Source organism: Rhinoderma darwinii, chromosome 7 (genome assembly GCF_050947455.1).
Source record: "Rhinoderma darwinii isolate aRhiDar2 chromosome 7, aRhiDar2.hap1, whole genome shotgun sequence".
NCBI lineage: Eukaryota > Metazoa > Chordata > Amphibia > Anura > Rhinodermatidae > Rhinoderma > Rhinoderma darwinii.
The window spans coordinates 12,834,648-12,850,680 of NC_134693.1; the positions used below are offsets into that span (position 1 = coordinate 12,834,648).

Genomic DNA, 16,033 nt, shown 5'->3' on the forward strand with positions numbered 1-16,033 from the left:
ATAGGAGCAGTATTCTAGTTGTTATATTCTTGTATACAGGGGGCAGTATTATAGTAGTTATATTCTTGTATATAGGGGGCAGTATTATAGTAGTTATATTCTTGTATATAGGGGGCAGTATTATAGTAGTTATATTCTTGTATATACGAGCAGTATTATAGTAGTTATATTCTTGTATATAGGGGGCAGTATTATAGTAGTTATATTATTGTATATTGGGGGCAGTATTATAATAGTTATATTCTTGTATATAGGGGGCAGTATTATAGTAGATATATTCTTGTATATAGGGGGCAGTATTATAGTAGTTATATTTTTGTATATAGGGGGCAGTATTCTAGTAGTTGTATTATTGTATATAGGTAGCAGTATTATAGTAGTTATATTCTTGTATATAGGGGCAGTATTACAGTCACCATATTCTATATCATTCTAATCTATAGCTAAAGCGTATTCCTTACACTGTCATTGTTTACTGCACCAGTCCGGATATAGTGTAAGTTCTCTTGAATAATACAAGGCAGTGAAAGGGTTACATAAAGACACTTAAAATGAAAGTCCTTTTGAAATGGCTAATCGCATTTCAGCAGATAGTTTACGTTGGCTTTCACCGTGACGAGAGCCCGGGGAGCCCTTGGCGTTCACTTCGGTTGTGCTATAGGTTTTGCCATTCAGGAAATTTGATCTCACGTGTTAGGTGTTTCTGAGTTTTCATTCAATAGGTTAAATAATCTAGAACTAGTCAAACAGGACGTACGGCAGCTCCTGACATGATGCGGATTGAAGAAATGAAATTTTACTTGACTAATCTTAGTCATGTGGACTTTGGCAGAGGACCTCAAAATGTGTCTCGCTCTTTACTTTTAAGGCTTGTACCTGGAAAAAGAAACAAAGGCTTTGTTTGAAAACAGAATCCAGAATTCTTTTTTAAACTCCTTAGCCGGTCAACGGAAAAGGATTTTGTGCTGAACAGATTAGAGACAGGACTCGAGAACCCTCTGTTTCAGCTGAAGGAACAAGACTTTTTGGACTCTCGGCACCACTGTACGCTTCATCGTGAATGGTCATCTTCAACTCGGAGCTGAAGATTCATTGCACAGGGTGGGGGGGCAGGACGTAGGGCGATATCTACCCCCTGTATGGGACTTCAGGTAGTAGCCAACAACACAGGTACAGAGACAGTGTCGCAACGCATTGGCCATGCTGACGGTTAAAGAATATCCAAGTCGGCGTCACTCGTGGATCTGGTATGTTTTCTTTTATGGAATAATTTGTATCACCTAAAAAGTTTAAAAGGGCTTGGAATACTTAAAATGTAGCAGAGCTCAGATTGTTAAAGCTGCATTCGGCTGTCTGTGGCTTTACATAGGACTGCAGGTAAACTTACCTTACATGTAGAAGCCATGTAGAGAGTTAAACAACAAATTCGCCTCTGCTGCATCTGTAAATAGAAATACTGAAATTGAAAGCGTTGTTTTATGTTATTGTACTGAGAGTTCTAGAACTATTTGCTGCTTTTGTAACTTTTTGTTTTTTGCAGCGTTTTTATTTTTTAGTTTGTTTTCTATAGTCCTGACATTATAGTGCAAATGTAAAAACCTAAACTGATCTGTTCGGCATATGTTCTGTCAATACTGTAGAACTCGCACACTTGCCACCTGTATAGAGGTGTAGAAAAGGAACACCTACTTGTACGCGCTTGTCAAATGATTATGTTAAACAAGCCATTGTGTTTCCGAGTGCTTGTAATAACAACCGGATTAGATTGCAAGCTCTGCTGGGCAAAGAGGACTGAGTGGCTGCTTAGGGAATATCGCCTTGAAACAGCAATACGACATAGTGATATAGTGTCGTGCGCATGTAGCAGGGGTGAGTTTGTCATTTAACTACCTGAAGATCTGTAGATAACCACCAAATTGCCATGATCAGTGCCAAGTGACAAACTCTGCTACGTCTCTCGCTGTCATGTATGTCTTTAATAGAAACTGTTGACATTGGCAGAATTTTATTTTTGGGGTTTATTACTAGATAATGTCAAATAACAATTCAGGGGAGGGGGCTGCAATGCAGGATTTTCAACCATACAAAACCATAAAAGGGTTCACACCCAATGTCTATATACCCTATGAGGGAATGAGCATGTCCCCCGCACAGGACCCCCCTCTATCATCTGCTGCAAAGAGGGTCTCTCTCTGGAAAACTTGTTGTGACCTTGTATTACATCATCTGGACCACCGGTGATCATGTATCTGCCATGGGGGCTGCATTTGGGACAGGGTCTGTCCTAGCTGGGCAACCCCTCTAATTATGTATGAGTTTAATATGTTGGTTCACTAAATCGCCTGCACAGTTTACCTGCACGTGAGTTGGACCAAATGACCAACTCGGCTCTTCTACATCTCCGTAATGTTTCTTGTCCGTTCTACCTGCAGTCATCACCTTTGTATCAGCTGTTGATACCAATACCAGTTGTTTAATTTGCTGTGATAGTGCGCGCTTATAAGTGAGGACAATGGAGTCAGCTGATACAATACAGAAGAGTGCAGCTGATTTATTCCGCACTGGAAAACTTCACCGCTATCCCACAGGATAGAAAATGTACAGGGTCTGGGCCTCCCTTTAATCGCTCCACTTCTAACTTTATCAGTATAAAGCAGCTCCCGCTGCTGACGTCATTGTCCTGGTAGTGACATCAGCGTAACCGAAAAAAAAGTCCATAGTCGACATCTGAGCTCTCGCCGTGTATCCTTGAGTTGTCCACTTTTGTTTTTCATGCATTGCAATTCCGTGTGCCATCAGCGATTTGTTCCGTGTGGCATCAATTTTTCATGTCCGTCTTGGTGCACATTTTTTTTATTTTTTCTTAGGGTTTGTTAGCAACTGGCGCGTGAATCACGGACCGCACACGTAAAACGTCCGCGTGTTGTCCGTGATTTTTACGCACCCATAGACTTCAATGGGCGATATGTTCCGCAAAACGGACCAGAATAGGACATGCGGTGAGTTTGACGCAACGGACATACGTTGCATGAAAAACAACGCGTGTCTGAATAGCCCCATTGAATTGCGTGGGTCCGTGTGCTGTCCGTTTTTTTTAATGGTCAGCACACGGACGTATACAACGTTCGTGTGAATCAGGACTTATATTGTTGATTCCTATCAAAATTAGCGGGATTCCCCTACAGATTTCTAAAGTTTTATATAAATAGTGTGTATTAAAAAAAGAATAAGCAATGTATTAAAAAATTAGAGTGACACAGGTGCAGGGCTTGTTACAGTGTATCACCGCTCTCTCTCTCTTGTAACGAGCCCTGCACCTGTCTCATCAGGACATGCTGTCAGCTTCTAGATATAAACATGAATATTCCCATTTACTGACAGCAAGCAGAAACTTGAAAATAGTAAGGGACCGAAACACAAAGCATATTAGAAAGTTGCGGAACTTTTAACTACACAACAATGAAGCTTTATTTACATAAAATCAGACATTTTCTTTAGAAATGGCATCAGAAGGAAGAGGACGACTTGATTTATCATCTTTTAAAACGTAAAAAAAAAAATAATTCTCAGAAATAGTTGAAAATCTAGTTGGAAAATCTCTTCAAAATTGTTCCAGTCCAGCGAGTCGATGGGGATTTATTTTTTGATCCCTACATGTTGGGATTTCTGACCGATTTTAAAAAGTAGCATCTGCCACCTCCTCCATAGAGTAGCATGAAAATCTCTTACAAATTTCTTATTCAGGGTGTATTCACACGTTGCGATTTTGCCGTGCCCCGAAAACTGTACTGCAAAAATGCATGTGTTTTTACCGCGATTTGCCGAGGTTTTGCAGTTAGCACGGAAACCACAGCAAATCATGAAAAAAAATGCATGTGTGTAAATACACCCTTAAAGGGGTTTTCCCAAGAGAGACATTTATGTCCGATAGATGCGGGTCCCTATCCCCTAAACCCTCATCAGCCCCTCTGTGTTGTGGCTGAACGAGATGAAAAAGGTTATAAGGTTGTAAGTTACGTCAATAGCGTAGCTCGCATGTTACGCTGCTTCCGTAACTGCCATTCAGTTCTATGTGACTTACAGAAACGGCGTAGCTCAGCGAGTTACCCTATTACCTTCACTCACATCCATATAACCTTTTTCAATGGTCGGAATTCATCTCATTCAGCCGATACACAGAGCGGCTGAACGGGGTTTAGGGTGCCCCGTTGTGGAGAGAGGTTCGGGTCCCAGAGGTGGGACCCGCATCTATCTGACATTTGTGACATATCCTGTGGATATGTCATAAAGGTGTCTCATTGGAAAACCCCTTTCAGTGATTAATTACTTTTATAGAAAAAGTCTTACTATAAAAACACTGCATGTAGGCCTGGCCTACGTTGCAGTCAGTTTCTATTTTCTCGTAAGCTTCGCAAAATTGTGTCGAAACGGTTTTACAAATTTTTTTGCAAAGAAACATGTTTTGACCGCAACGTGTGAACACACCCTAAGTTGGACCAAAGTAGAAAAACAAGTAAAACAAGGACATAATTAAAAGCTATTGTTCTCTGAGGACAGGGGAAGCTGCGATACTTCAAGAATGACAGATTCATTAGAACAAATAGAAATCAGGAGCCACCGAATAAACAAGGTCTTCTACTGCGTGAAAATCTCCATGTTTGAGGATCTGACTACTGACGGTAATGCAAAACCAGAGGATTGGAACAGAACACAGAACAGCGTAGACGGTCGCATTTTTCCGTGAGCATTACGGCCACAACATCCGGACCTCCTGCGGTTCTCCCCTCCTGAACTTTATTATAGATCATCCTAGAACTCTATGGTGTTCTAACTTTGATTCAGTAGAACCGGGGGAAGGTATTGGGCCATGAAATGTCTGGTGCCTGAGCTTACGTTGTATTTCAAAAAGTTTAAGCTGCACAATAAAGCCAACGACTTGCTGATGGGGTTTTACAAGTTTTTGGGGTTTACAAATCATTAATCAGTCCTGATGATACTGAAGAAATCCTATTCTTTTTATCCATTCCTCTGAAAAAGTTACATAGTTTGTACGGTCGAAAAAAGACATAAGTCCATCAAGTTCAACCAAGTAAATTGTAAGGAATGAAACAGATAGTTTTGTAACCTACGGCCACAAAGATGACGCAGCCGGTATTCAAAAAACGGGATATGTGGGATATGTTAGGCTTCATGCACACGACCGTAGCCGTGTGTACAGGCCGTGATTTTCAGGTCGGCCGGGGGCGGAGTGTCACCCGCGAGCCGCCCGCAAATCTTTGGCCGTGCACATGGCCCCGTCCATTATTTGCTATGAGCATGGACCGCAGAACACGGCCGTAATAAGACATGTCCATTCTTTCTGCGGTCCGGGCTCCTGGGCCATGCACGGACCGTGGAAACCACGGTCATGTGCATGACCCCATAGAAATGAATGGGGCCGCAATTCTCCCGGGGATTTTCGGGGGAATTGCGGCCGCAAAAGCACATTCGTGTGCATGGGGCCTTAAAGTGCCCATACTCATTAGATGAACGCCGGCTAAACCCAATGATTTCGGCAGGACTAGTTAATGTGGATGGGAATTACCAGACTCTTGCCCAGTGGCAGATGTTGGGAGGAAGAACGTTTGGGTATGTTGGATTTCAACATGCCCGATCCTTTTTTTCTCCTGAGAGATCAGCGGCTGCCAGAGGTGTCTACCAGCCGAGCGTGCATGTGCATGGGAGGTCGGGAGGAATAGCTGTCTGCCAAACAAGCGTTCAGCTGACCGCTATCTGAGATGTATGGCCGGCTTTAGAAACTAAGAGGAGACCAGGACTTTTACTGGTAGCCAAAGTATCCAAAGCTTTGGATAAGGATGTATTTACATGAATTGTATTTTTGCACCAAAACTGCAGTGTTTTGGTGCAAATCATGGCTAAAAAGCATAAGAAAGGCAGCCCTGGATAGACCAGAATAACCCCTCAGGCCTGATACATCTGGTCCATACATAATATACCTCTCTTAGGCTACATTCACACGAGCGGAGCTAACCTCGGACGTGAAAAACTGCAGTTTTTCACATTCGAGGTGCACCCGTGCCGGGCGCGTTAAGTATCCCCCATAGACTAGAGTCTATGGAGGGATGCGTGATACGCAATACAATAGGACATGTCCTATATTTTCACAGCCCCATTACATGCTCCGTTGAAACAACGGTCGTGTGAACGGCCCCATTGAAATCCATGAGTCCGCGTGACAGTCGTTGTTTTAACGGCCGTCACACGGACTCCATATATACGCTCGTCTGAATGAGCCCTTACTTGTATGTGTACTTTATAAACTATTTCTTGTATATAAGTGTTGGATTGCTTTGTATTACCTCGGTCCTCCCTATTCGAGGACATACTGAACAATTCCAACATTGAACTCCTCCTGCGCAATGTCTTTGACGTGGCGAATTGGACTACTTACGTTTATCTGAAAAATTACAATAAAGTTCTTTCTAAACTAAAAAAATGTGACAAAGAACACACAACTTGTCATGTAAATACACCCTACGGGGATCATGCGCGCAGCCGGGTGGTTTGCACGGAGCCTGTACGGCTGCGGAGATACAGGAAGGGTCTACACACTTGTATGGTCACCGTAATACGGCTCTCTACAAGTTGGCGGTTGTATGGAGCCATAATTCGGACGTGTGCATGAATCCTGAGCTCAGATCGCTTCTTGTCACTGCTGGTAATGTTGTATTTATAAGACTCAACCACTGGGGGGCGCTACACCTGGCTTCAACGTGGTACTGGATTACCAGAATTGGCAACTGGTGACGTTACTGCAGCATTTTCCCATTACACGACTTAGCTGCATGGCTCCTTCGGTTGTGGTCAGGTATTGTATACACTAAATACGCGGTAGACCTCAAACATTCATTCAGTTGTTGACGCGTTTCGTAATATTTATTGTGTTTGAGCTCGGCGTGTGATTACGTTGGAGCACTCGGTATATAATGACTACATACTAGATGTACAATGTACTCCCTCTGTCACCATGACGGCCATCACAACACAGGAGGAGCCCATAGGACCTGTATGTGGTGAATGACGGACAATTTCGGAATCAGTGTCCGTTTACATGTGACCTTTAAACTTCATTTTTATGTCATAACGTAATCCCGGAGAAACTGCTCCCATCATCCCTGGGGGAACACGCGGACTGTTCACCATGTATGGGGTTTCATAGTCCGGATGCCATTGTCCTCAAAGTCTCCAAATGGGGTTGTCTTCTGCTAAACCTTTGGGACCCATTATTGTCAGCCTGTGCCCACCAGAGGACCCTACTTGAATCTATGTGCGATTCCCTAATATATCAGTACTCTTTAATTCAATGCCAATGATTGTTACACAATTACTGTACCTGGTCTTGTACCGGAATGCCTGGTAACGTGACATTAAAGAGGACCTGTCTCCTATTCTGACATGTCCTAGTAAATACTTGTATTCCTCATGAAATAACGATTTTGCCTCATCTATTCTTAGAACTCTACATTGTTCCGTTCCTCTGTTATTCCTCTTAGAAATGTATTCATAAATTAACAACTGGGTGTTACCAGTTGGGGGTGTGTCCATACACAGACTGACACTGTCCAATCAGTGCTGACAGAGTGAGACTGTGTAGGGGCACGCCCACCTGACAAGGGAATGGTAACTCCCAGGAGGAATAACAGAGGAATGGCACAATGTGTCAGTTTTGTAAGAGAGTCGATAAAGTAAAAAAAATAGCCCAACATGGAGAATCTGATCCTGGTGCACGGCAGAATCTGCCCTGGCTTGGTTACTATCTCACTCCAAATCTACTACCTCTCTACTTAATTATTTTGTTGACCTTGGGGACAGGTAGTAGATTTGGAGTGAGATCGTAACCAAGCCAGGGCTGATTCTGCAGCGCACCAGGATCAGAATAAGGACCCGTTCACATTAGCATTCGTGTTCTGTTCATCGGTTCTGTTTACCCTTTCCATCAGAGGAACCAACTAACGGAAAACCGAACGCAAACTATCGCTTCTGTTTGCATTACCATTGAAGTCCATGGTAAGGATTCTGTTTCTATTGTTTCCGTGACGGAAAGGTTGAACGGGACCCGAACGCTGATGTGAACAGGCCCTTAGTTTATTAGTCTATTCTACATGATTTTGCAAAAGGAAAGCCGCTGAACTATCAGAATTTCTTGAATTATTGGATTCCGGATTAAAGGAATTGTACTGTAATAAAATAATCTTACGTTTGCCTAAAATATAGAAGTCAATGAAACATAACGCACGTAAGTCATTGTACAAGAGGGAAGACATAACGTATAAGGATCGTTAAATAGTGACCGTTAGGGTATGTTCACACCGGCTTTTTTCAGCCGTTTTTCGGGCCGTAAACGTCCCGAAAAACGGCTGAAAAATCGGAAGCAGAACACCTACAAACATCTGCCCATTGATTTCAATGGGAAATACGGCGTTCTGTTCCGCCAAGGCGTTTTTTTACGCTTCGTTTTAAAAAAAGGCACGTAAAAAGAAGTGCATGTCACTTCTTGAGCTATTTTTGGGGCCTTTTTTCATTGACTCAATAGAAAAACAGCTTCAAAAACGCAGCGAAAAACGCTAGTTTGATTTAAAAAACGGCTGAAAATCAGGAGCTGTTTTCCCTTGAAAATCGCTCCGTATTTTCAGACGTATTTTGTTAACCGTGTGAACATACCCTAACCCTATAATGTATTGAGAAGAACCCTGAGTCTCGGAGAGAAAGCCTGAGGGTTCCCAAGTCTGTTCTTCATTCTGTCAATAATGGAAAAATCCCAAGAGTTGTTCATATCACCTGCACCCCCTCCCTCCGCGCTCGTGAGCGGTAATGAAAGAGGCGTCTCGGGATTCCTCTGTGTATTGTGTCCTCGCTTGTTGTGTACATTGTGTGAATGTGACGTCTGTTTGGTGAAATCAAGCAAATAAATGGCTGGCGTCAGCTCAGTGTAAGCCCTTGCTCAACTCCTTGACAGCTCCTCTGAGGACGCCTACATTGGTGGTCCTCTCACCGCTGATAACAACGGTCCGCAGTGTTGGGGTCCCTGAGGACCGGACTATCTGCTTATTTCTGTTTATTTCTTTCTTATTAGCTACGTAAAAGACGCCGCTTATCCCAAGATAAATAAAAGTTCAGCACAACTAAATGCATCTGCTTCCCATCACCATGAAGTAACCCTTCCGTCAGTGCAAATCCTGATATGACTCAAGGGCTTCTGTCCTGACTGTATCCTGCACTTACTCAATAGCACGTTCTTAAAACTCTTCATGTGTATTTTCAGCTACACCCCCTGCCTAGGGTGTACTAGTAAAACGCATATACTATACAATGTCTTATCCTGTTTTAACAGCCATAAAAGTTTGCATTGGGTGTATGTGGGCTGTCATGTGGCACCTAGGCATGGTTGTGACTATAGCTGGCTGTAGATATGAACATTTTGGGTCTGCTGAGATCCCCTGACAAACTCCCTCCTATGGGGGCGGGCAAGCTATCCCCCCATCCCCCATGTATTCCATCACTATTGTTTTTCTCAAGATAAGTAGTAATACTGATGCCTGGCAGCTGCTTATCTTCCTGCTGAAGTAGAAATAAAATACCAGTTCGGCCAAGATGGAAAACAGGAAGATATTCGGCTGACCGCTTTCTTATGTCTGTGCCTACATCGAGCAGCCTCCATCGTCCCTATTGCCGCTTATCTCCCATCTTATGTAGTGCGGAAAGAAATTGTGTACCCAACGTACTCAGGTATTTTTGCATCTCTCAGTCTTGTACTTTTTCTCTTTCCTGGTGCGATTATAGTGCTGTGCTCTGAGCCAATCAGATGCCTTCTCACTTCTTCCCGCCTCTCCTCGTAGAATGCAGCCTCACAGACTCCGAGACAAACTGCAGCTGCATCCCCCTCCTCCCTGTCTACTATTTACTGTATAAGGGTATGTTCACACGAGGGCGTCCGTTACGGCTGAAATTACGGGGATGTTTCAGCCTGAAAACATCCCCGTAATTTCAGCCGTACCGGCATGTGCAGGCGCTTGAACGCCGCGTCAATTACGGCCGTAATTAGCGCTGCTATTCATTGGAGTCAATGAATAACGGCTCCAATTACGGCCAAAGAAGTGACAGGTCACTTCTTTGACGCGGGCGTCTATTTACGCGCCGTCATTTGACAGCGGCGCGTAAATATACGCCTCGTGTGAACAGACAAACGTCTGCCCATTGCTTTCAATGGGCAGATGTTTGTCAGCGCTATTGAGGCGCTATTTTCAGACTTAATTCGGGGCAAAAACGCCCGAATTACGTCCGTAAATAGGCCGTGTGAACATACCCTAAAGGTGCCCTTGCACATTAGGTTAAAATCAGTCGAACCTGCTGATTTCGGTGGGACCGTCTGACCATCTAATGTATATGGGGGTGTCCCGACTCTTCCCCGACGGTAGGAGAGAAGTCTGGCAGTAGCTAATCCCCTTCTCCCCATTGAGAGCACACAAGCTCGGCCGAGGGGAACAGGCAGCTGGAAGGGGAGGAAGATGACATTTCTCCTAATAAGATATATTACAAAGTTTCATCTATCCACAATCATAATGATATGTTTAATACAAGTAGGTAATTGACATTGTGCCCCCCCCAAAAAAACCTAAAAATAATCCTGGGTCATAGAACGTAGTGTGTTATGGATGATAAGGCTGCGTTCACATCTGTGTTGTGGCTTCCGTTCTAGCGTATCCGTGAGAACGTTAACGTTTCCGCCAAAAAAACAACAACCTTGATTTCAATAGGTTTTTTATTTTTGCATCAGTTGTTTTCAGGCTCCGTTCCGTGTTTTTTTTGACAGAAGAAATTCCGTAGTCTGCTGCGCTATTGTTTTCGTCAAAAATTACGGAAACCTGACGGAAAGGAGCTTTCCGTTTTTTTTGAACATTGAAGTCAATGGAGGACGGATACAAACTGAGATTCTATCCCCTTTGTATCAGTTATGCATTATGTTTAACGGATCCGTTTTTTTTCTGCACATGCGCAGATTAAGGCCCCATGCACACAACCGTAAAAAATCTAAATAATACGGTACGCAATTACGGACCCGCCCGGTTCTATTGGCCGCAGACACCTTTCCGTATCGCTATGGATAGGTTTCCGTGCCTTTAGAACCGTGCCGGGAATTATGGAGCATGTCCTACTTTTCGTATTTTACGGGCCATGCTCCCATACTTCGTGCCGTGATTACGGGCACGGCTGTGTGCATGAGGCCTAAGGCTTCGTTCACATCTGCGTCAGGGCTCCGTTCATGGCTTACGTCACAGCTTTCCATCAGTGCCGGATCCGGTGCAAATGGTTTCCGTTTGTCATTGTTGTGTAAGGGTTCCATAGTTTTGACGGAATGAATAGCGCAGTCAACTAGAACGGAATCCTTAAACAACGGTGACAAACGGAAACCATTTGCACCGGATCCGTCACCATTGAAATCAATGGTGATGCAAACGGAGACCTATGGTTTCCGTTTGTTTCGGGCAGGGTTCCGTTCATGGGTTCCCCTGACGGAAAGCTTAGACGGAACCTATGAACTGAGCCCTGACGCAGATGTGAACGAAGCCTAAAAATGAAAGCAAGAAAGATGCAAAGATAAAAAACGGATCCGTTATAACTGATGACAAACTGAAAGAAAAGAGTCGGATTCTTTGACGGATCCGGTAAACTGATCCGTCAAAAACCAACCTATTTTACCTTCCGTTGCTGGCATCAGTCAGTTCGTTTTTTGTTTTTTTTATTTCAATGGATCCGCTAAAACGGGTGCCGCAACGCAGATGTGAACGAAGCCTTGAGTGTTTCGCTCTGAATACCGTCTCCGGTCCGATCACACTGCAGCACGGGGGCTGTGAGCGGAGAATACGACCTTTTCGTAAATCCTTTCTGAGGGTTATATAAGATTTTAATTGTGTTTATAAATTGAGAGTTAGAGTTAAATTGCAGCCCAGGCTCCGGAGTGATGAAGCAGAGCTGTGGGGGTTAGGCAGAATGGATTTGATTGATGGTATCTGTCTCGCATGTCACCCTGTGAGAGAGGAAGAAAACCTCGGTGGACGGGGTGCACTGCAGCTGTCTCGCTTCCTTCTAATTTCTCTGCCCTATTGACGTCATTGGGAGGTTTCAAATCAGGCCTGTGAGTCCAGTAAACCTACGGATGATACAAAGGCAGAGGGAAACCGATTCGTAGACCAGCGTTTATTTACACTAGGAGATCCCGGCTTTTTCTTACCTCTCCCCCCGTAATAAGTGTCACATATTGCCCCCCCGTCGACCCTTTAGGGGGAGTTCAGACATGGCAAATATTTTTAACTGCGGATTTCACTGCAAGTCTGCAGCAAAATCTGCATGTAACACATTATGATGCGGATTTGTTTGCAACTTTCACCCTATGCACTGCAAAGGGTGAAAATCCACGACAAATCCGCAGCATGTCCTCGATTCCGCACACATTTTTTTCTGCTACATGTGAATGCGGTTTTGAAAACCCCATACGAAATCCATAAGAAAAATTCACTAGAAATTTGAGAGAAGTAAATCTGAGTCCATGAGTCGTCCTCTTGGGTTGTTATTTCTTATCTATATCTGTTTCTGGGAAAGCTGAGTGACACCCAATATGTCCATCATTACAGGTCCTAGAATCCGAAATGGGAGCAGGGGGTCATTGTTGCATAGATAGGAAGGTTTGCCAATCAGGGCTCTGGAAAAGCTGGGAGACAATCTTATAGGAACCGTAATGGCGTCCATGTTGGTTGTCACCCAGCTTTCCCGGAAAAAGACATAACTAAAAAAAATTATTTTTAGGAACTTGACATAAAAGGGCGACTCATGGATTGTTTCATTTTAGGGGGAAATGCTCTCTAAACATGTTACCTAAGATGACAGGTGGCTGTTTTTTGGGAGCACTGGAAGAAGCAATTATCACGTTGTCACGAAGACAGTGGAGGCTCCGACTTTTTCACATTTTGAAGAGTTTCTGTAGGATTTCAGCTAATTAAATAATTTCTGAAGGTGTTAACAGACAAGCAGCAGATTTTTAGCTAAACTCGGCAGTTTCGGAAATAACATGCATTTTAGTTTTTTTTGTTCTGGAGAAAAGATATTTGCAGAAGCGATGGGTCTGGCAAGCGAGTGCGCCACCTACACGGAGCGGAGCCAGGCTTTTCATAGTGCTAAGCAACTTTTGACTATTGTGTAACTATAAGGGTATGTTCACACAAGGGCGTCCGTTACGGCTGAAATTACGGGGATGTTTCAGCCTGAAAACATCCCCGTAATTTCAGCCGTAACGGCATGTGCAGGCGCTTGAACGCCGCGTCCATTACAGCCGTAATTAGCGCTGCTATTCATTGGAGTCAATGAATAACGGCTCCAATTACGGCCAAAGAAGTGACAGGTCACTTCTTTGACGCGGGCGTCTATTTACGCGCCGTCATTTGACAGCGGCGCGTAAATTACGCCTCGTGTGAACAGACAAACGTCTGCCCATTGCTTTCAATGGGCAGATGTTTGTCAGCGCTATTGAGGCGCTATTTTCGGACGTAATTCGGGGCAAAAACGCCCGAATTATGTCCGTAAATAGGCCGTGTGAACATACCCTAAGGCTGGATTTACACGAGCACATTACGTCCATAATGGACGGACGTATTTCGGCCGGAAGTCCTGGACCGAACACACTGCAGGGAGCTGGGCTCCAAGCATCATAGTTATGTACGACGCTAGGAGTCCCTGCCTCTCTGCAGGACAAATGTCCCGTACTGTAATCATGTTTTCAGTACGGACAGTAGTTCCACGGAGAGGCAGGGACTCCTAGCGTCGTACATAACTGTGATGCTAGGAGCCCGGCTCCCTGCAGTGTGTTCGGTCCGGGACTTGCGGCCGAAATACGTCCGTCCATTACGGACCGAACATGCGCGTGTGAATCCAGCCTAACTCTCAGCCGGAGGCAATGTGCCAAATATCAGAACCATACGGAGTCAACATAAAAGTTCAACATGGTAAATGCATACAGTACCACACAGTACCGACAAAGCAGGAAAACATTAGTGAGCAGCAGAAAGATGGAAACTGCGGCTAATTATAGCGACGGTAATCTGTCAACCATAAAAAAAACATTGCGAATCACATTAACCGCAAATCAGAAGAAATATTTCCTTGCGATCACTTTATTAAATGCTGCAACTCCTAATAAAATATCTGTGCACCGCTGGTACTAGATCATGTTAATATGCCAGGAGCCGAGGGCTGCGCGTTACTATGGCATGAATAGACATAGGAGCCATGTAAACTGTTTAGGAAATTACTTCATCTCGTAATAAGAGTCCAATGTAAATGATGATCTAAAACAAGACTGCATAGAAAATGCACAGTATACCGTATAATATAGATGTAATATAGCACAAGCTGATGTGGACTATTTCTTAAAGGGGTACGCCTCTCAAAATAAATATCTATGTATAACCGTCAGCATTTTTTCTTCTTATTGAGGCACGTCGTTGCTCGTGTACCACATTGGGTAGTGACGGAGCTATAGGGGATGCAGAGATTCCTCTTCTGATATGTCATATTTATGTGAGAAGATGTCATTGGTGAAGTCTATACTCTCGGACCACCAAAATGAACGCGCTCCGTAGAGCAAACCCCTTTGGCACTGCTCAGAGATTTCTGTTACTGGGCACATCAGCGGACCGAGAGCAGTTTGGGCCCCCAAAGAATCGCCATAGACCCCCTTACCAACCACCATAATTATAATACAGTTAAGCTGTTATTGCATTGCAATACGTTTGACCAAATCCTATCTCTTTTAGGCTCTGTTCATATCTGCGTCGGAGGCTACGTTAGAAGCTTCCGTCACAAATCCAGTCCAAAATGCCAGAAAAAATAGCACCGCATGCTACACTATTTTATTTTTTTTCCGGTAAAATGATGGACACCGTGACGGAAACTCGACGGAACCCAATGGGTTTTGTCAGCCATCGTTGGTGTCCGATTAGGGGTTACGAGCCCCTTCTGGCCATGGGCCCTCAGTCAGTCAGCCCGCCCCTGACTGGAAATCGGGCACAATATTGTAAGCATTCAGTAAAATAGTTGGTCTTTTGCTTAGAATGTTATGTGGTCTATTCAATAATATAAATATTTGAGCGTTCCCAAAAAGTGTCTGATCTTCCTACAGAGTTACATTATGGAAATCTGTGGTGTTCGGAGTTCCCAGACTTTTTTAATTTTTTTGTACCCATGCAGTCAGTAGAAGGCGTGAGAATATAGGAACCACACAAGATGTCCTTAGTCTCACCACCAAGCTGGTCCCAATATATTACAGAATCGTCCCTCATGATTATGCCCATGTACCACTGCTGATATGTTCAGGGACATTGTTTAGAAATAGACGCCACACGTAGTGGCCGGATCTCTTTCCGGTGAAGTAATGTTGGCATGTATTTATATGCACCACCAGCGTTTGAAGACACCAGTGGGCCAATAATGGAGATGGTTACTTGTCCCCAGCACTGGAGAAGGACTTCTAGATAAGAAGAAGGCGACTTACTCTCCTCTGCTCGGGGGCGTGGCTATAGGTTATGCGGAGGTGGGGCCTGCCACATAAGAAGACACCAGTATTAGTAGGTGGGGGGGCTCTATTACAGATTTTGTATTGAGGTCTAGGAGCTTCAGGTTATGCCTCTGCTTCTTTAAATCTGCATAAATGCCTTCCTTACAAACAAGTCCCTAATAAAAGTGAATGTCTGGCTGATCGAGCTGTAGCACATCTGTTCTTTTCTGAACTCTGCCTGTAGGAATACGTCTCTTGAGCACGAGTCACCTCCTGTAGTGCTGCCATATTACGTATCTCTGCTTGACTCATTCCCCCCAGTGAGCACAGATGCCTCCCTGTTTCCTGGCAGGTTACAAACCTATTCTGTATGTTTGCTACTGAACGACATGCAGGGATTTCCCTCTTCCTCTCATTCCATTTAGCTGT

At 44.0% G+C, this 16,033-nt stretch overlaps 1 protein-coding gene across 5 annotated transcripts in view; it reads left to right on the forward strand.

Moving 5' to 3' along the window:
• The window catches only part of PDE4B (phosphodiesterase 4B), a 315,672-nt gene that overhangs the window by 183,380 nt on the left and 116,259 nt on the right, over positions 1 to 16,033 (forward strand). Inside the window, exon 1 of one of the 5 annotated variants that reach the window (XM_075832795.1) lies at positions 1,163 to 1,247. The exons of the other annotated variants lie outside the window; for them this stretch is intronic. Coding sequence (XP_075688910.1) covers positions 1,201 to 1,247 — 47 coding nt within the window. The 5' untranslated portion in view covers positions 1,163 to 1,200. Of the gene's footprint in view, positions 1 to 1,162; positions 1,248 to 16,033 lie in introns of those variants that run through there. 5 annotated transcript variants of the gene reach the window in all.